Below are 21,529 nucleotides of genomic sequence, written 5' to 3' on the forward strand. Positions count from 1 at the left end.
ATAGATGGAAATTATCAGTATCATCACTGACTGGTAAACTTTAGTAGTGTAGAGTATGTATAGTGGTGTAGAGTATGCAATGTCCATTGTGCATGTTCCAGTTATCCTCACATTACGGAATACAATGTTATATACTTCAATGTATGCACCTTTCTTGAGCAAAAGGTCAAGGCTGGAACTAGTGGAATACATACATTAATTATTGCTCACTTTTTGCATTGGCAGCTTCCTCCTTCAGTCCATTATAAATTTCTATACATCTGCAAGAAAAGCTGCTATATTTTCTTCAGTTGTTCAGGCATCTTCCTCTCTAATCTTTTCTCATGTCCCTTCATATATATAGTTTCAACACTGTTACATGTGTGAGAGAGACAACAATTCCAGGATACACGAGTTATAACAGGAAGAGCTGCGGCAGCGTTGGCAGCACAAAGTGACAAACACAGCTGGGTGACATGACAGGCTCACCTTGGCTAGCACCTCATCTAGTGTTATAAAGGTCAATTAGTTTCTAGTTTACTAGAAGTCATTTGATAGTCTGTGATGCATGATGAACCCTGGCATGTTTAATATTGTCTTGAGAATTTTAGATGAGCAACATGAAACACACATCAATTTGCAATCATGTTACTTACTCACTTATTTACTTTGGTTATGGGTTTCATATTAGCTACTATGGTCCCCCTACTTAACGTAGAACAATGGTAATTACAATGCAGTAGTAAAAGGTCCCAGGCTTCACTCAAGAAGAATAAGAAAAAGAAAACAAGCAGGAATAAGAATGAACTATTTATTTGCTTTTCTGTGCTGGACATTTCCCTCCAACATCACCACCTACAGCAGCACAACACAACACCTCAGCAGAAGTGGATCTTCATGTGTTGGGTAATATCACTCCTCATTTTAAAATGCTTCCCACAAACATCACACTTGAACTCTCTCAGGCCAGAGTGTCGGAAGATGTGCTTGTTCAAATGAGACTTAGTACTGAACCTTCTGTCACACTCTGGGCATTCATGATTTCTTTCACCAGTGTGTGTTAGGGTGTGTTCTTTAAGGTGACTCTTCAGGCTGAACTTTCTCCCACACTCTTGGCATTCATGAGGTCTTTCATCAGTGTGTGTAAGGATGTGTCTGTCATGGTTACCCTTCTGCAAGAACCTTTTGCCACATTCATGGCATTCATGAGGTCTTTCACAAGTGTGTGTAAGGGTGTGTGTCTTCAGGCTACTCTTCTGACTGAACTTTTTGCCACACTCATGGCATTCATGAGGTTTTTCACCAGTGTGTGTAAGGATGTGATCTTTAAAGTGACTCTTCTGTCTGAACTTTTTGCCACACTCACTGCATTCATGATGTCTTTCACCAGTGTGCGTACGGATGTGTTGGCTGAGGTTCTGTTTACTACTGTAGCTTTTGCCACACTCAGGGCATTCATGAGATTTTTCACTAGTGTGTGTAAGGGTGTGTTTGTTGAGGGTACCGGTACTCTTATGACAGAACATTTTGCTACATTCATGGCATTCATGAGGTCTTTCACCAGTGTGTGTAAGGGTGTTTGAGGTCACTCTTATGATCTGGATCTGGAACTTTTTACCACACTCAAGGCATTTATGATGTCTTTCACCAATGTGTAAGTGTGTGTGTGTTGAGGCACCTTTTTAGACTGACACTTTTGCCACACTCTTGGCATTCATGAGTTTTTTTCAGCATAGTGTGTGGGTGTAATTGTATAGGTCACCCTTCCCAAGGAGTCTTTGCCCACACTCTGGCCCCTCCCCAAGGTAAAACGTATCAGCCATGCAGCCTCCACTGCTCCTGATGTGAGGAGTCGGCAGGTCTTGTAGAAACCTCAGGGAAGCTGCAGCGGGCGGCAAGGTTCCCCGACCCCACACTCAGGGATCAAGCCAGCAGGCAAAGCGTGGAATGCAACAGCACCCAGCCCACACCCTCACTTCAGGACACTCATGATGCAGGGACCAAGCCAGCAGGCGAGGCGCGGGATGCACCAAGGAGTCCTCCAGTCAGTGGCAGCGAGCACAGCACCCGGCCCAGACCCTCTCACTTCAGCACCGGCGCCAGCGCTAGTATCTCTCCTTTCTTCTGCAGTGCCTGGCGGGCTGGTGCTGAGAGGCTGTGAGGATCTTTTCAGTGCTTTAAGACGGCCGATCCTTCTTCTTCAGTGTTTTATGGCGGGGCCGCTCAGTCGTTGTTGTCCTCCCCCCTCCCGGTATGCCAGATTGTAGTTCTCAGCTTATTATATTTACCAATTTCCAACCCAAAAACTCTCTTCCACCCCAATAATGGGATTAATTTATAGTTATCGTTAAAATAGTTGGTTACTGATGTTCTTTTGGCAGTAGTCATGGGTCAGAAGCTGGAAAATACGATTCTCTGAGTACGATAATATGGCAACGGTGCCTCCTTCTTTTGACTGTACCGCTTTTGTATCGCTTCTTGCCTCCTCCATCTCGATCCTCTCCTAATCTGTTATTCACACAATTTCCTTTTCACTGGTGTGGTATTACTTAACGCTAGAAGGGTATTCCTGTGCCATCTGGAATCACATACTTGCTTGTTTAATATCTTGGGCATAACCTTTTAACACCCAGACCCATGACTCGCATCATCCTACACCAGGCCTTGGATTGTTGAATTATTTTTACTCTTACCAGTTTATATGAAAGAAGGAACGGCAACGAGTGCCTAAGAGCGCACTGTGAAGTAGCTAAGTGCATGTTGTGAAGTATAAAAGTGTGGAGAAGGAGGACCTAGCGATACAAAGCGTTACAGTCAAAAAAAGTTACAATGGCTGTGAAAACAAAAGTCCCGTCAACTATGACATCAAGATCAAGTTGTAGTGTCAACAAGGTGTGAGGGTGATGGGTGTGCGGCTGAGCTGCAGGAAGGCTGACAGCAGGGTTTGGGTGATGGAAACTGAGGAAAACTGTGGCGGACTGTTTGCAACGAGAGACGCACCAGTCCTCTTTGACAGGCGGGCTTGGTCGGCTCGGCTGACGGCAACCGGCGGAGTCTGTGTTCTGTCGGCACCCTGCTACTCACCTGGGGGGCTTCCCGGCCCCACAGTCCACACTACGAGGAGGGGGAACTGGGAAGCCAGCACTCTGCTAATGCACCAGCTCAGAAAATATAATGACGAGCAAAATCGAGTGCTCGTAAAACTGGATATTGCATCATAAGCAGAAACTTATATTAGAGATAATGGTAAAATTCTAGTGTTTGCCCATTCTCCCCCCTCCCCCCCATACAAGCCTGGGGACCTGGTGGGAATGCGGGGCTTCGGGTGGGGGACACGAAATCCGTCGCATTCGCGTATTTTTTTAGTGTGGGGGGGGGATAAAAACTCCCTAGATCTAGGGAAATTCCCTAAATTTAGGGAATTTTCCTCCCACCACCATTAAAATAAGCGTTTGCGATGAATTTAGTGTTTCCCATACGAAAACCACGCACTCATTGGATCCCCAAGCTTGTTTTGGGAGAGAAGCGTAGTGAACCCACCAAACGATGCTCACCTCACCATCTGGTGTGGCACTGGTGGCCATATGTGCTCACGTAAATGCCCCCACCACACTCATGCCCTCTCTCTTTAGTAGGTTGTCACCTCATCGCAAGGTTTCTGTCCTCCAAGTAGAGTCCGTGGCACCAAACACAGTGTATCTTCATTGTTTATCACTGACACAAGTAAATCCACCGGCTAGCCGGGATCCATCCAACACCACGCCTTTAACACTACTGCGGCTTGTGCAGGAAGTGCAGGCTCTCGAACCTCTTGCCCGAGCTGTTCGAACACATGAATCCTTACTGACCGGATTTTGAATCTGCTTCACGGGCTCGTATTCCCAGTATACAAGGTGTTTGTGGATATTGACTCCGTGCCTCCAGAATACGATAATACGCCTCCATATATCATAGTAAAAAAAACAAAGTACTTAAAAGTAAAGAAACCGAATTAATCCCCTTCCCCCAACAATTTTGGGGGACCTGCGTGAACTCGGGGTATTTGGGCGGGGGAGCATATATAAACTACTCCAACCGAACTTTACGACCTGGTCTCACATGCGTGGGCTAATGGCTAACTAAGCATACCATCGCTAACTAAGCGTACCATCGGTAATAGTATTAGGTAAAGGTGCGTGTTCTAAAAAAAATTAAAAAATAACCACACGTGGTGGACCTGGTCTCATGCGTGGGCTAATGGCTAACGAAGCGTACCCTCGCTAACTAAGTGTACCATCGGTAATAGTATTAGGTAAAGGTGCGTGTTCTAAAAAAAATAACCACGTGGTGGACCTGGTCTCACATGCGTGGGCTAATGGCTAACTTAGCGTACCATCGCTAACCTAGCGTACCATCGGAAATAGTATTAGGTAAAGGTGCATGTTCCAAAAAAAAAAAAATAAATAAATAAATAACCACGCGTGGTGGACCTGGTCTCACCTAGCGTATCATTGTTAACCGGATCGTTGGCAACGCTGCTCATATCACAATGGCGTTGCCATGTAAACACATCGTCCGTATGTATAATATGCCCTTAAGTACAATATGGAGGCGTAATATCGTATTTTCGAGGTGCGGAGTGATTTTCAATAATTACCTTGCGTGGTTTCCGTACGTTGTAAAAAAACAGGAATGTATGAAATTTCCCTACATCTAAGTAATTGTAAGGAATTTCCCTACATCTAGGGTATTTTTCAACCCCTCATAACTCAAAAACCATGCATTTGCAACGCATTTCATGTTTACCACCGCATTCCCCGAAGTCTCAATGGCCCCCCAGCCAATTTTGGTTGCGAAGGGTGAGTATGGGCAAACACTAGAATAATACTGAGATAATTAGATTGGATAAAAAGCTACCGTTTACCGTTGATGAGGTTTTAGGCCCCGCTCCACTGCTAGTGCAGTGTTTTGCAAGGGCCGTCAACAAAAATATCTCCAAGGATAAAACATGTCCTAGAAAAAGCTTTAAAACAATTATCAAATAAAAAAGGTTTTGAGAGTAAAAATGTTTGTTGGTGTTTTGTCTTTAGATTTACCATTCGTCTATTTTAGTAAATACATACTTAACATTCGCACACGTGGACACGACATACGCGTCACTATAATTGTCTGGTCAAAAAGCATGGCTTCTGATTGACATGACTATTGCATCACTGGGACGAAAAAATTCACCAAAAATTCTGTAATTTTCATTGACGCGTGATACTTGGTCAGTAGACAGGCTAGCGATGTTAGCTCAAGGTAAGCTGATAAGCCCTTCTTGCCGGCAAATTTTCCTGGGTGACTGGTGACGCGAACAGAAAATCTCTACAGTTTACTCACTCTAGTGGTTGTGGATGGGTTAGTGGGTGTCTGGCGGGGGGTAGGTTTTTATATTTTCAAGCCTAACTCATCAATTATACGTCATATAAGAAATCTAACACTACCATTGTATAGGTAATGATCTGTTCTTTAAGATGAAACCATAAAAAAAACTATCATTGATGGAGATAAGTGGAAAAAAGTGAACATTTTTTTTTTTTCTTCAAATTTATGACCATTATAATTCGTGTATCAAAATTCTGTTTGTTGCGCTAATTAGCTCATAAATATCTGCTTCTTTTGTTATAGAACACAATTTGTTATATTTTTACTCATATATGTAAATGTGAGTTTTTTTATTTCAGAAATCAGTTCGCATAACTTCAACTCACGATATCTAAAATATAAAACAAACATTATTTTTTTTCTTTCCATATGAAAGGGCTCACAATTTACAGTGGAATGTATGTAGTTTCATAAAAATGAACCAAGCAAAAGATTCGATAAGCGAGTTTTGAAAAAATGTATACTGTGCGCTCAAGGTACCAAAATCAGGCCTCCCAATAGCCAGTTAGGTGTGCATTTTGGACGAGAAAACCAGATGGGAGTGTGTGTGCAAAAGTGTTAATAGTTCTGTAATCACCCTTTCCCTTCCTCTTCAGGCTTGTCTTGTACAATGCTGCTGTTCAGGCTGGCTCAGCGGGCCTTTGCCACGTCAACTGTGGGTTATAGTTGTCATTCAAGAGTAGGGAAAGAAATAAAGAGACCAGCAGAGGTAGCAGCAAGACTCGGTAGAAGTGGGCAGCTGCAGCAGGGACACAGTACAACAGGGAAGGATGCTTCCCTGAGCTCAGTTAATCTTGTGAGGAACCTACACACAACAAGGTAAATGGTTCTCCAGATCACTCATTGATGGAGTGTGTGGCTGATTGGGTAAGTGCATACACACACACACACACACACACACATGCACATGCACACTGCAATGACACACTGTGGTGTGCCACCAGTTAGATCTAGTGTTTACAAAAGAGCCAGAAATAGTAGGAAAAGTGTCATAAAAGCCCTTTAGGAAGAAGTGATCATGTAGTTACTGAGTTTATAATGAAAGAAAGGAGAGAGGTGAGAAGACCACACAATTGGAGATACAATTATAGCAAGGCAAAGTAGTTTCAACAGGGCTGAAAAGATGGAAGAGAAGTGGCTGTCTTTTGTTGAGATCTTCAATGAGGGAGTTAGGCGATACATGCCAGAAATGGGGAACAGAGAGATTAGAAATAAAATTTGGTTTACTAGATGTGAAATAGCAAAGGGAGAAACAGATATAGCATGGAACAGGTAAAGTAGAAGACAGGATCTTTGGGCGAAATACAAACAAGAAGGAAATGATTATGTAAGAGTATGAAGAGAGGAACAGAGGAACTATGAAAGGAATGTAATAGAAAATTGTGAAGACCAGATTAAGTTATTTCATAGATATGTCAACAGCAAGCTGAAAAGTAGAAAAGGAATTTTGCTCCAGAACAGGCTGGGCCGACCATCAGGCCCCACCGGGAAGAAGCCTACCAGCGCAATAGGCCACAACGTAAAAAAAAAAAAAAAAAAAAAAAAAAAACTTAGGATGGTGAAGAGTGTGAAGTGTGCCATCAGTGGCAAAAGTTATGATTGGCAGTGCTTACAACAGAGAGTGACTTAAATGGACAAGGAGTGGAAGAAAATATAAACTACCTGGAAAAAATACAAGTTACAATCCAAAGAAGTGAGAGAAATAATGGGAGGTCTGGATGTGAGAAATGCACTGGGACCAGATGCTGTGTCAGATTGGTGCCTGAGAGAGTACAGTAAGCAACTAGCCAATAATATTCAATGCATCAGTCAGCTTGCTGGTTTTGAGAGTAAAAATGTTTGTTGGTGTTTTTTTAGATTTACCTAGAGTATAGTCCCAGCATATTGGAAAAGAGCTGACATCGTACCAATTTATGAAGGAGGATGCTGGGAAGACCCTTGGAATTATAGACCAGTTTCTCTGACGAGTGTGGTAGCTAAGATTTGTTAATTAAAAACTAAGTGGATAAAGTACCTGGAAGAGAACAATAGAGTGATGGACAAACAGTTTGGCTTTCAAGGAGGAGGACCTTGTACAACAAATTTGATGTAGTTTACTCGTGAGTGATAGACATAGCACAGGAATGGGATGCTGGGCAGACAAAATTTATTTGGATCTAGATATGGGAAGCATACGCCTCCGTGGTCTAGTGGTCAGCGTGCCTGATTTCTACTCCGCAGGCCCGGGTTCGAATCCCGGCCCGGGCAGTCGGCGTGCAGCTCACCCAGCTGTTCATCCTCCCTCTCGGGCTGGTCGATAAATGGGTACCTGGGGAAGGTAAACTGTGGTAACCTCGTGGTCACACTGGCCCTGTGTCCCGGGGTAATGGGCTCCCTCCCACCATAGGCTCAAGGGCCAATGTTATGGAGATGAGCGCCGAGGCCACGCGCTGCTACAGCGTAAGAAGATGTAATAGCATGGGATACAAGCGACTCAAGAGGCCACGGAAGGAAGATAAAAAAGGATGCCTATAGACGAGATATTAAAAGCAGCTTTCAACAAAGAATAGTGGACGCCTAGAATGGCCTGGAAAAGGATGTGGTCCATGCAAAGATGATTCATGAATTCAAGGCCACGTTAGATAATAGTAGATACAGAGACAGGACAGTAACAGTGTTGCTCCTCTCAAGTACGTATATGACAATTAGGTAAATACAGATAGTTAAATACACACACACACACTTATACTTGTGTGTGTGTGTGTGTGTGTGTGTGTGTGTATTAAATATACATATTTATTATAGATGCAACTTTAGTTTATATTTGAGTTTTGTATAGAATTATAGATAGAGCTTATCAGCTACATTGTTTATGTTATTATAGTATTGCTATAACTGTTACTTTGAATGTTGTTATATTGTACTATCACTAATATTATTATTATTATTGTTGTCATCTGTTAGCTGCTTTGTTATCTGTTACTTTTTTATGGCATACTATGAATCACAGTGTTTAGCTATGTTGAGAAGGTTTTTAATGTCAATGTGCATAACACTGTGATTACAAAACCTCACCTCATATCTATATGAAAGAAATCCTTGTTGAATGCAAACAATAATTAATTGGTGTGAAAATGAAAGTGTTTTTGGAGTCTGTAATAGAAAACAAACTTCTTTATTGCTTTCTCTTCTTTATTATTATCATTTCAGTAGAAAATTGCAGTCTATTACAATTACTTCAAACTCCAGTGATGATGTCTTAGTGTTACTTTGACATGTTACTTTTGTCCCATCTCTGTAAAATTATAAAGGATAGAATGGTTCGTGTCCAGGCCAGGGAGTGGTCTGTAACAGAAAATTGAACTTTTCTTAAAATAAGGCAAATATTTTAGTTAGTGTTAACAAGCAAAAATATAATTCAATAAAAAATTAAGTTCATGTTTTCATTCCTGCAGCACACATGAAACATGCAAGTATTATTCTTAGTACCAAGAGGGCTATGAGTCTTCACTTTATGTCTGTTTTAGCCCAGTTATTTAGTTACATGAGTTGTTTCAGGTGGTCAATGAAGACCAAAGGATGTTAGTGTTTCTAAAATACAGTAAACCCTCTCTTCAATGAGCGAATTGTGGAGAAGGGGGTAACATATCTGAAAAATACCTCATATCCAAAGGATCCAAACTTTGTTCATTGTATGAACTGAAAGTTTGCTATTTCCAACCATTTCCATATGTAACAAAGTTTGATCATTATATTAGAGGAAAGTGTAACATTGAAAGGACGAGAGTGGAGGTGTTCGCAATCAGGTGGACAAAGCTAGACTGACTCTAGTTGACGCTCATTGCTGCTGACGCGTGTGTGTGGCCACATGCTTGGCCCGGCTATTTTGTATGAAGTCTGTGATTGTTGTCAGATATGCCATGTAGTGCCCCCCCCCTCTCTCTCTCTCTCTCTCTCTCTCTCTCTCTCTCTCTCTCTCTCTCTCTCTCTCTCTCTCTCTCTCTCTCTCTCTCTCTCTCTCTCTCTCTCTCTCTCTCTCTCTCTCTCTCTCTCTCTCTCTCTCTCTCTCTCTCTCTCTCTCTCTCTCTCTCTCTCTCTCTCTCTCTCTCTCTCTCTCTCTCTCTCTCTCTCTCTCTCTCTCTCTCTCTCTCTCTCTCTCTCTCTCTCTCTCTCTCTCTCTCTCTCTCTCTCTCTCTCTCTCTCTCTCTCTCTCTCTCTCTCTCTCTCTCTCTCTCTCTCTCTCTCTCTCTCTCTCTCTCTAAATGAGTTTTAAGTATTCTCTGTACATTTGATTATATGATAAGACCATATAATTATACAAAAGATTTGTTTTCTGAAAACAAATCTATGAGTTTGTATATGTCCCTATAAGTTGGGGCAACATTGTTTGTGTGATGTAATGTGACAAGGTCACCCTACTTGACCTAAGTTCCACACTTTTGATAAAACCATCCTTTGATCCTGAGTGCTTAATGATTTAGTGACTTGAATCTTCCTGCAGATGGCTGGACTCTGGTTGCTTGTGAGGATGTAATATCAATCCACCTTTTGCCAGCACAGTAATTTTGGGTTGCCCAAGTTTCATCAAAGTAAACAAGGAGGGAGGGAGAGAGTGACAGATGGGTGAAGAGGCAACACAGCTAGGGGTTACATGCCTCAGGCAGCTTCACTTAAAGTGGCAATAAATTTGAAAGGCCATAGGATCTTTTTTTTGTGTGTGTTAATGCTAATTGTTTTTAATAAATGAATCCAATATATATATATATATATATATATATATATATATATATATATATATATATATATATATATATATATATATATATATATATATATATATATATATATATATATATATATAAAACATACTTTTTTTGAGAATTTCCTTAATTACATGATTTTTACCATCCATTATCAGGTAGCATTTTCTATTTTCACATCCTCAGGCCATGCTTTGCCAATCCAGCCCTTATGGTGCTGCTGCGGCCAATCAGCAAGTTTTTGGCTGTCCTGGTGGGTAGGGGCTTCAGAAAGTGGTGGCAGGCTCTACCTCCACACAAGAGGAAGATCTTCATTCAACACTTGAGGCGAAATAGATTGCGCTATGCTGGTATGCTCAGTGCATTGCCCTATTAGGCTCCCAAGAGCATGCATGCCCATTGTCCTTTACAGAAGCATCATTATGTTCTTTTTAATTACATTGACAACAATTCTAGAACAAAACAAAATTATTAAAAGTTTCCACAGCAAGGGAAGACAGAAAGACAATAATCAATATTGGTCACATAAGTGCCTTGATTGATCCTTATGGAAAGAGTTTAAGTCTGAGGAAGCAGCAAAATTAAGAGCATTGTTTTTCTATTATATATTTTATTCATCCCTTGGTCTGTTTCCTTTACCATAAAAAAAAGATCAACAGTGTCTTCCTTGTTTGGTGTCTAGAGCTCTTAGCCTGTTCACTGTTGTGTGGCTAAAAGTGCCTTCCCTCCCTCCTCCATGGCCCAGCTGGAGGCAGTGTTGTGGGGGTGGCAGGTCTCGTTTACTACCAGAACCACGTCACCATCACTCCCTACACTGGCAGACGCAGGTTCATGCTCCTGACATCTGACCAGCTGTTCTCTATGTCTGATCAGCTTTATGACATGGTTAGTGGTGCTGTGTTTGTCACCTCAGGGGATCTTTTATGATTGTAAAATGATAGCGTATTGTCATCTTTATTGATCACCACTGGCATGATTCAACTGAATGATTATTTTTTATTCAGTTTTCACTTAACATCTCAAATACAGTGGTGATGGAAGTGTGTCTTTGTCTAAGAGTTCAGAACACATCATTCAAAGAATTAGAAAGTATTCCATGGGCTTTGAGAGTACAGTGTCTTGTTTCTTTTTTTATGTAACATTTTGTGTGATGTTTGCAGGAGATGGAGAAATATACCCACCTCATGCTGCCACAGGATCACCCAATGGTGGACCGTGTGCGCAGGGTTGGCAACAGGCTGCTGCAGGCCAACAGCACCCTGCCAGAGCTGTACTTGAAGTCATGGACAGTTTCCCTGGTTGATGACTCCATCATGAATTGCTTTGTTCTACCTGTGAGTCATAATCTCCATCTGCTCCCATCCTGTTTTCCTAGCAATGTAACCGCCTCCATTCTTGAGTGAGGACTGCCACTCTCTTTCTCTGTCTTTCCTCTTTTCTTGTCCTTTCAATGGAACTCCTTCCTTCCTTCCATCATTCATTCATCCTGCTGTATTGGCTAGACTGGGTTGTAGTAAAGACTGTCACTCTTGAAATGATAGCCAAATGTTCAATCCATGGCTGGAATGAAAGCACATCCATCACATTGTAAAACATCTAAAAGTAAATGCCATTTCTGTTCATACTCAACACCTCTGATGATCAGTATGTGTGCAGCAGCGACTTTTTTTTTTCTTGATACTTAACTCCTGCATTCCATTCCTTCTGCTTCTGTTTATAATGTTCACATTTATTTTATTTTATTATTATTATTTTTTTAAAAGAATAGAGACAGCTCAAGGGCAAGAAACAAAAACAGGAACAATAAGACCGGCTAGGTGCTGCTCCTATAAAAGAAAACAGAAAGAGAAGCCAAAAGAGAGGTCAGTTTTGAGTGGAGAGTTGTCCTGATACTCACTTCTTGAAAGAGTTCAAGTTGTAGGGAGGAGGAAATACAGATGAAGGAAGGCAGTTTCATAGTTTACCAGCAGAAGGGATATAAGAATGAAAATGCTGGTTAACTCTTGCATAAGAGATTTGGACAGAATAGGGATGAGCAAAAAATTGTGCCAGACTCTGACAAAAGCTTTTGAGATATCTAAGCTTACAGCAAAAGTTTCACTGAAACAGCTAAGAGAGGATGACCAGGAGTCAGTCAGGAAGGTAAGATCACCAGTAGAACACCCCGTGCACCCTAGCAGAACCCATACTGGTGATCAGATTGAAGGTCAGAAGTTGATAGATTCTTAAGAATCTTTTGGTTAAGGATTGATTCAAAAGCTTTAGAAAGACAGGAAAGTAAAGCTATAGGATGGTAGTTTAAGGGATTGGAACAGTCACCTCTTTTAGGTACAGGCTGAATCTAGGTGTACTTCCAGCAGGAAGGAAAGGTAGATGTTGAATGGCAGAGATGAAAGAGTTTGACTAGGCAGGGTGTCAGCACAGAAGTACAGTGTTTAAGGACAATAGAAGGCACTCCATCAGGTCCAAAAGCCTTCTGAGGAGAGAGGGCTTAGAAAAATATTGCTCTTAAGAGTTTTAATAACAGGCATAGTATAGTCAGAGGGAGGATGAGTAGGAGGAATATGCCCTGAGTTGTCCAGAGTGGAATTTTTAGAGAAAGTTTGAGCAAAGAGCTCGGCCTTAGAAACAGATGTGATAGCATGCTGCCATCAGGACTAAGGAGAGGTTGGAAAGATGAAGATTCACTGAGAGCAACATGTTCACTATTTTCCCTGTGTATGTGTTTATTTACACATGCATCTCATTTTTTTCGCAGACTGGTGATATTGTCATGTTCACTGGATTGATGGAAGTCCTGGATAACGACGATCAGGTGGCAGCAATCCTTGCACATGAAATGAGCCATGCCATCCTAGACCATGCGGTGAGTATAGAAAGCCTTGGCTGGGAGATAAGCTGTATTTCTGAACTTTATCTCAAAGGGGAGGAAGTTGGTTATTATGAAGCTCTGGATGAGAATTGGGTACAATCAGTCACTCTTCTCTTGTCTCAATGGTTCAAACAGCTGTGGGAGTATCATGATGCAAGGAATGTTGGAATGGCTGATAAAAGTATAACAGATTTATTCAGTTGACATGTAGGTATATACATGATTTATCTTTCTCTTACAGTTAAAAATTTAATAGCAAATTTCCTTTTAAAGAGACATGAATTGTTTTGTTAGGAATATGCTGATTTTAAGCCTGATCGTACACACTGAATCATTCAAGAACTCTTTCTTTTCTCAAGCACAAAAAAAACAGAAGTAATTTCATTTTCCTCCCCATTGCAACATCATCTGATCACCTTCACATTCATATCCTTCTGTGAATCCCCTCATCATTTTATCATTCAGCAGTTTGACTTCCCTTTGTGCTACCAAATCCATAACATCTTGGATAAGTCCTTCCTTGTACTCTACATCAGACAATGTAGTTGTGCACTCACGGGGAGGGGGGGTCTTGGTTGTTCAGGTTAGTTTTCTTGACTTCACTTCCTGCCACAGTAAGCTCAACCACTGCATATACATTACGTACTTAAGCTCAGATTATCTCTTAATACACAGTGCTGCTTGTGTCAACTAGTGGTCAAATTTCATAAATTATAATAAATTACCCCATTGGAGCTTATTGCATTCCCCAGTCTCCATAGGGGAGCTCAGTACACTCCCCAGGACTTCACAGTACTTTGAAAGTCCTTGTGGTTAATTTCAGGTGTGTCTCTGCACCTCAGTGGTGAAGTGGTAAGCACTCCTAGATACAAATCTACAGGCCTGGTTTCAAATTCTAGCCCAGGCAATATGTGGATAGCCCACCCAGCTGTTCATCCTCCCTTTTGGACTTGTTGATAAATGGGTACAGTAGGAAACTTGGGGAAGATAACTGTGTAACCCAGATGTCACACTGGTCCTGTGCCTACGGTAATGGGTTATTAACTTGCCAAAGCCTCAAGGGCCAATTACTCATATCCCTGGCCATTAAGCCTGTATACATTTCAAGGTCCCCTGATTTCGACTTCAGATATTGAAAATATATTGGTTAAGGTTAAAAAATATGACAGGTGCTTTTTCCAAAACTGGGGCAAATGGCCGCTGGGGGCGATAATCCAAGATGGCGGCCGGAAATGGGATATTATATACTAACTTTAATTCAGGCCAGCACATAGGATGAAATGAAATGTCATGTGTATTCTGACTCATTTTGACACATACAAATGATTTTCAAAACTATTTTTTATATTATACAGTAAATTACTTGGTAATTAAAACAAAACTCATAAGAAATATATGTATTTTGCATCTTTATTGAACAATTCCATGACTATAGAAGCAATCCCACCTGACAACTTTCCATAAGTAAAATGATAATGTGCATCACAATATATACCCACTGAACCATCAATACATCAAAATCATGGAATCATGTAACATGGAAACATTCCTTCAATTGAGACTGATAAGAGATTTATGAAAGTGAGTATTTCATATGTTCAAGCACTTAGTTTGAGAGATATTTTTGTGACAGTAATTCAATCACATTACACCAGCATGTTTGCATGAACAGCACATTGAAGTACATGACCCATTGCATCCACACAATGTAAGTATATTGTCAGGGAGTGGTTTCAAACACTTCTGGGGAAGAAGAATTCCGTCTTGATTCCTCCAACAATAATTGCATGGTTCAAGAGCACAAGGTTCCTCATCAAGAAAGGTGAGTGCATTTTGTGTCTGATAAAAGGCCCTTTTCAAATGCCCCTGTATAACACTTGATGTTAGTGGCAACTCATTCAGGCATATCACAGAATTTTGATGCAGCTCTACTCTCAGCTGATCAAATGAAGTGGATGTTCATTTCCTTCTTGTCCCAGCCCACACACGCACAAGATATTGCTCAGTAAGATAAAGTTCTGTCTCAAAAAGAATGGCTGATTCTCCAAATCCAGATAGGTCTGGTAGTGGCTGGCTTACTATAGCAGAATGCTTTGTCCCAAGTTGGGACAAAGCAAGCAAGAAAAGCAAGGTTGGGACTCCCAACCTTGCTGAGAGCATCATTTCCTATCAATATATGCACTTTAATTAGAACTCGACAGGTTTCATCTCCTAGTTTTTGGTGAAGGGTGTGATGTGGAACCATTCTTCGCTTTTTGCCAGCTCCAAACCAAACCCAGAGCTCCTGTAATCCACCATCTTTAAACACACTGATGTACCACAACAGCAGAACAATAGTGTCAGTATCATTGGACATTATTATGGCTCTTTTACATTCCTGTTTAGCCCGAGAATGGCGATAGACCTCAATTGAGGCTTGCCCGAGGAGAGGCGACATGCCTCAATTGAGCGCGATTTTTGAACGTGTACAGAAACCGCACCAGTAGGTCTAGATGGCATTATGCCCAAGCAAAGAGGGCTTTCGAACCCTTTCCTGCCTCTCAGGCCAAAAGGCAGAAGTTTGATAGACGAGCTCCCTGGGGCGAGTAAGTCTATGGGATGTAACACTCCAAATATTAAAAAAATCCGGCACCTAGAAATCATGGAAATTTTAAGAAGTGAGTAGTAAAATGTATCAAGTATGTGTTGTCTAATCATTCTGAACACTTTTCCGCAAAAAACAAAAAATCCAAATTTGCTTGGCACCAGGGGAAGGTTTTTGTGAAAAATGCGCGGCAGTTAATGGCCAGGGCCTGGACTAAATGTGACAAAAAAGAGCACTGAGGCCATACACAGCTATAGTGTATGCCCCCAACTTTATCTTTACTTTACCTGCAATAACATATCAACTCTAGCACAAGATCGTTGCATCATGAACATTCTTCCTCATCATTCTCCTTAATTCCAGGCTGAGCACATAAACCAAGGGTACCTGTTGGACCTAGTGATCCTTGTCCCCGTGGCACTCATCTGGGCCATCCTCCCCAGTGATCTGCTAGCCATGATCTCACACTGGCTTCTCAACATGGTGGTTACCCTCTTCCTCACACTCCCTTACTCCAGGACCCTGGAGTCTGAGGCTGACCAGCTGGGCCTTCGTCTGGCTGCCAAGGTAATGCATACTGGAAGTTGGCCTATCTGCCAGTTTTGATTGTAGAGTGAGGTGGGGGTAATCCAAACTACTAAGGGAAAAATATTTATTAAAAATCAGAATAACAACTCCGTTGAAAAACATTGGTTGGAAAATATACCTCTGGTACAGGGCTATCTTGGTGATTTTTTTCAAAACTGTAAGAAATATACACGGTTCACAGTTAAGGTTTTTTCAAAGAGGTAAGACTGTCCAGATCACCCCCACTATAGGGGGTGTTCCAAACTTGGTAAAGGGGTGATCCAAACACCGCTATTTTTACTAATATAATGAATCAGAATATTGTTTTAAATGTTATCCTCAAATAAAATATTGAAAGCAGATGAACTAAGAATATTCAATCACAACAAATTAAACTAGATTGTAATGAATTCACAAACAATTTCATATTGCATACCAGTAGTATGTATTGGAGGCTTGTATAAAACCAAGTACATTTTATAGTGTTTGGATACATAGTTTTTGGGATGAGTGGGCATTCAAATGGGATATAAATAGGGAGTAGACTGAACTGTTCGATATACCCTCGATGTACTTACGTAATGTAGCTAGCCATGAGGAACCAAGAAATGGCTGGACTGCATAATTTTTCAGCAGATATCATGGTAGACACATAGTTGTCACTAATAACAGTCATACCACTGGAATCAGCACACTTTCGCAGTATAACATCAAGCATCGAAAAAATCTAAAAATTCACCTGACGGTCTGACGACTCGCGTGGTTAACAAAAGTCTGCCGTCATCTTGAGGCTTCCCATTTTCTTTTTTTAAATTATTGGGCTAACTATTTTATAATTATTTAGGGGGGGGATATTATGACACCTGTTCGCTACACCCCCTAGGTCGGTATACCCCCACATCGCCCCACATATGTCTGTCTGTCTCTTCAGTAACTCAGCCCCTTCCCTCAGCCTTGCTCTGTTGTAAAAAAGTTATTCACTAACTACACAAACCCATTTTGCAATCAAGCTATGATACAGTCAGATTTTAGTATATTGAATAGTATGCCTGCTTTTATGGATGTTTGTGTGTTCAACTGCATCTCTCGGTGATCCAGACTTTTTTTCAGGCCTGCTATGATGTGCGAGAGTTCGGTGCTTTGTGGGGTAAGATGGCTGTGCTGGACCAGATCAAAGAAGACAATGGCCCAGCCTGGATGTCTACCCACCCCACTAATGAGGACCGCCAGAAGGAGTTGGAGGGGCGAATGGCCGAGGCCCTAGAGCTCCGCAAGTTCTGTAAGGTAAGTGTGTGTCCAGAGTGTCTCATTCTCGTTTACAGTGCCTTGCTAGATATGTGTTCTTGTTATTTCACCCCATCTCTCCATTTTCTATCTCTGTTCTTTCCCTTATTGCTAAAAAGGTTACTACAGCTCATCTCTCTCCCTTTCTCTACCTAGTGCCCACCCTTATCACTGAAGGACCCCCGGGAGCCAATCAAGATGCTGCAGCAGATGGTGGCCCAGAGAAGGAGTCAGCAACCAGTCAAGGCCATTCCCATGCCAATGCCAGCACCCTCAGGAGATATCATTGAGCTACCCCTCTCCTCCTCCTCCTCCTCCCCTTCCTCCTCATCATCAGTATCATCCCTCTCCTCTCCTGCACTCTCACGGTCAGCACCTTCAACACTCTCCCCATCCCCATCATAAATTGCATTATACTTGTAGTTGGTTGTATATTGCATGGTAACTCATTATTGGTAGTGCTGTAGGTGCAAATGGATGACTCATCTTACTATTTACCCAGTGCTCAGGTTTTTCTTACTTGTTCGGTGCTCTGTGTGTTTTGTAGGTTTATATAAATCGATGTGTGTGTGTTTGCGTGTTTACTTTGTGATAAGAGGTGTTTTTACATCATGTTCCTTATTTATCTTCATGTGTAATTCAAGTCCCAATGATTGTAGAGATCTATAGTTTATTAGTAACACTTTTGTCTTCAAATTTACATATTTGATTTGAGTGTCCGTGATTTTTCTACCTGTCCAGTGTGAACACCAAGTAAGGCTGAGGAAAAGTGGAAAGCTGTGCTCTGCCATAATCTTTGAGACAATTAGATAAAAATAAATCCTAACTAGGAACAACTGCCATCTCTGGCTTTCTACAAATCTTTCAACTTCCAATAATTTCTCCAGTATCTCTTTTACTGACTAAGCTGCAAGTAATGCTAAGCAGTTGAATCAGGTCAGTCCGTCCTGCAGTGAATTCAGTAAATTTAAGAATAGATTTTATGAGCTGTCCTCAACAAGGACTTGTTTGTAAGTGACTCTCACACAGTCAAAATGATTCTCATTATGTGTTCAAGAAAAAAATCAAGATATTAGTCAGTTAAGTGTAAAACATCTAAACATGATTATAATGATCCATTTATTTATTGATTATATAGTGTTATAAAGAGTAAAACAATTGGACTTGTGAGTGTTTCAAACATTGTGGATGTTCATGGATCTGTTTATTAGAGTGGACTTCAGGTTAATAACCTACCTCAAAGGATAGGATGCTAAGGCTGTACTGAAACAATAGATGGCTGTGGTTTCACTTTTAGATGTTAATATGTCATGAGCCTGTGTGATTACTAAAGGTTTGGTTGCCTGTAGCTCTCGTGCATCACATCTGTATAGCTCATTTGTACATATTCAGTTACTTGGAGTGTATTGGATGCCTATATATTTTATTAAAGAGATATTCTAGGAGATATACTCTGCATTCCTGCATTTATTCCTAATAGCCTGTTCACACCATCAAGCAATGTCCAGTGGGCAGTGCATGCTGAGTGTAGTTCTTTGGTTTCTCAAGCAGTGTTACCAAATGGAGCAGTCCCTAGTAGGCTCCACAGTATCCAGCAGTGGGTGGCAGGCTGTGCACTTACCAGGCAAAGTCTGTGGTGTATGCCTGTGATGTTCTCCACACTCCAGGGTTGCTGATTAGACATTCACTTCTGCCAATAGCCAGTAGGTGGTCGGCAAGATCTGAGCCTGTTCTCACCATGAACAGCACAGCAGAATGGAAAAAAAAATAGCATTACTTGTGGTACTACTTGCAGTGTGCTTTACAATGAACAAGGACAACAGAGCACATAAAAGTATATGGTGTAAAAAGTGGTTGTTTAGAAGAGGAGAATTAGGAAGTCTTGATTATTTTATGTGAACTTCAAGATTGACATGAGCACGTCTTTATCAGTCTTTATCATTTGCTCAATTAATTCTTTGGCAATACAGTTGATTCAAATTCATACATAAATACTCAGGACTGCCATGCACAACCATTCATAGACTTAAACTTATTAATGGCTCTGCATGTTGCCACAATACCTAGCCTGCTGATCTGCTATGGCTTTTTTATTTTTTTTTTTTTTTTTTTTATTTTTTTACTTAGAAAGCTGAAAGTGAATGCTGGAAAGAGTAAGGATATGGTATTTGAGAGGGCAAGAGAGCAGACCACTGATTTTGCAAAACCATACAGAATTAGAGCAGAGAGCACAACAAAATGTTGGATATGGCTGGGGGAAGAGAGAATGGAGGAAGTGACGAATTTAAATGTTTGGGGACATTTTCATGTAAGGATGGAAGTATGGAGGGTGCAGTGAGGGAGCAGACAGGTGTTAGGTGCATTGGAGTGAGTTATAAGAGGAAGTGTGAACATGAAGATGTTATCCTGCCAACTGTCATACGTGTCAGAGATGTGGACATGGAATGCAGCACAGCAATCGAGAATACATGCAGTGGAAATGAGTTATATATAAGTGGTGCATGTGGTATTTCAGGATGGGATGGAGAAAGTAATGAAAGCGCGTATGCAGGGGCGGATCCAGAAAATCAATTTGTGGGGGGGCCCGCTGGTAAAATTTCATAGGTTAGCGACAGCCTCAAAACAGTGAAGACCAATGGATAATGATGGCGGTTCTTTGCTTAAAATCTGCAGGTCCCGAGCAATCAACGTATATGTGACAAATGATTTTTTCTTGTATCAATATATGAAGTGCAATCAATATTTCAGCTGGTAAGCAATACCAAGAAACAATTCAAATTGTACATCCGACCAGTAAAAAGGCAGATCTGAACAGGTAGAAATCATCACCATATGAGCATTCAAAGAAAACTAAATGTTTATTTCGATATGTAAGCAGCAAGGGTGATCATAATACAGGTCATATATAAATTACAAACCTAACCTTTACAAAAAAGAGCTAATATGTAAAATTAGACACAGCTGAAGATAAAAAGGAATTCTTATAGGGTTTCTTTTACATGGGATTGAGGTAACACATTTGCAAAGATTGGCTTATCTAAAGAAATATATTTACAAATTCCCAAGTATTCAACAAGTGCCTCACTAAGCAAAGAGTAGTCGGCGGTTTTTTTCGCCGAATTTGCTTATCACTCTCGACTGAAATGGGGATATCATAGTGGACACAGAGGAGGGCAAGTCCGTTCAGGCGCTCTTGGCCGACGGTACTCCTCAGATAGGTTTTCAGCCTTTTCAATGCTGAGAAAGACCTCTCGGCTTCTGCGTTGGAGACTGGAAGCGTCAACAGAGTTTTCAAGAGAATGGCGAGATTCGGGAACATGCTGGTGCTGGTGTGTGCCTGGGCTTCTTTGATAGTTTGGAAGACCGGAACAGATAATGCCCAGCGCTCCGCTTCCGCTTTCACGAGTGTCAGGGATTCGATGTCGAGCTCGTAGAGCTTCGCCGCTTGAAGCACAGCCGCAACTTCCGTTTCAGGGTCTTTGAGTAGTTGCTTGGGCTGAAGTGCGACAGGCACTGTGTCATCGCCGAACCGACTCTTCAACTCAGCCAAGACGTGGTCCACGAACGGAATGTACACCGCCCGGCGGTAGTACTCCTCAGCATTCTCGTACAGAACATTTGACCGCTGGGTTTGTCGTCCACAGAGTCGTGGCACATGGATGGTGTCATGCGATGACCCCACCTCGACCAAAAGCTCTTCCGCTTTCATGAACACGTCGTGGAAATGATTCTCCGCATCTGCTCTGAACTTGGCAAAAATGGTCTCGATGCCACGAATCGTGGCATAGGCTGACACCAGCGCCGGATGCTCAACCGGTCGTATCTCAACATTTGGTCCTAAATCCGCCATTGTGGTTGCAAGTGCTGCCCCGTGCGATGTTCAAAAAAAGTCCTAGGCGCCATCTTGTGACGTCAGGTTGCCCCTCAGCCTGACTGCTCGGAAGCGGGGCTAGATTCAACCAGTTCCGTCCTAACCCGTCGCCATTAAAGGAGTGTTTCCGCCTCATCCACATCTCCACCTCTATACACAATATAAGGTTTGTGTTTCTGTAATTAGGAGACCTGTACTGAACTGTACTGCATACGTATGCAGTACAG

At 41.6% G+C, this 21,529-nt stretch overlaps 1 protein-coding gene across 5 annotated transcripts; it reads left to right on the forward strand.

The window, feature by feature from the left end:
- The first annotated feature begins 1 nt into the window (after position 1).
- On the forward strand, positions 2-18,878 carry LOC126998944 (metalloendopeptidase OMA1, mitochondrial-like). Of its 5 annotated transcripts, none has more exons than XM_050861233.1 (9): positions 2-2,230; positions 5,982-6,204; positions 10,311-10,474; positions 10,870-11,009; positions 11,285-11,458; positions 12,883-12,990; positions 15,944-16,147; positions 17,258-17,431; positions 17,588-18,878. In XM_050861233.1, the coding sequence occupies exons 2-9, from the start codon at positions 5,996-5,998 to the stop codon at positions 17,834-17,836; spliced, it is 1,422 nt and encodes a 473-aa protein (XP_050717190.1). In that variant the 5' UTR covers positions 2-2,230; positions 5,982-5,995; the 3' UTR covers positions 17,837-18,878. The 5 variants fall into 5 exon arrangements, with proteins under 5 accessions (XP_050717190.1, XP_050717189.1, XP_050717188.1 ...); XM_050861232.1 differs by lacking the exon at positions 2-2,230 and adding an exon at positions 2,394-2,871; XM_050861231.1 differs by lacking the exon at positions 2-2,230 and adding an exon at positions 2,395-3,225.
- Positions 18,879-21,529: the final 2,651 nt, after the last annotated feature.

The sequence above is a fragment of the Eriocheir sinensis genome, chromosome 15 (genome assembly GCF_024679095.1).
Source record: "Eriocheir sinensis breed Jianghai 21 chromosome 15, ASM2467909v1, whole genome shotgun sequence".
Lineage (NCBI taxonomy): Eukaryota > Metazoa > Arthropoda > Malacostraca > Decapoda > Varunidae > Eriocheir > Eriocheir sinensis.

Bases quoted from the DNA above. Each gene is read 5' to 3' on its own strand.
- LOC126998944 (XM_050861230.1), top strand. From the start codon at position 4,757: ATGTTTACCACCGCATTCCCCGAAGTCTCAATGGCCCCCCAGCCAATT. The intron at 10,475-10,869 runs GTATGCTCAGTG...TCCATGGCCCAG, and splicing joins AAATAGATTGCGCTATGCTG to CTGGAGGCAGTGTTGTGGGG. The intron at 11,459-12,882 runs GTGAGTCATAAT...TTTTTTTCGCAG, and splicing joins TGAATTGCTTTGTTCTACCT to ACTGGTGATATTGTCATGTT.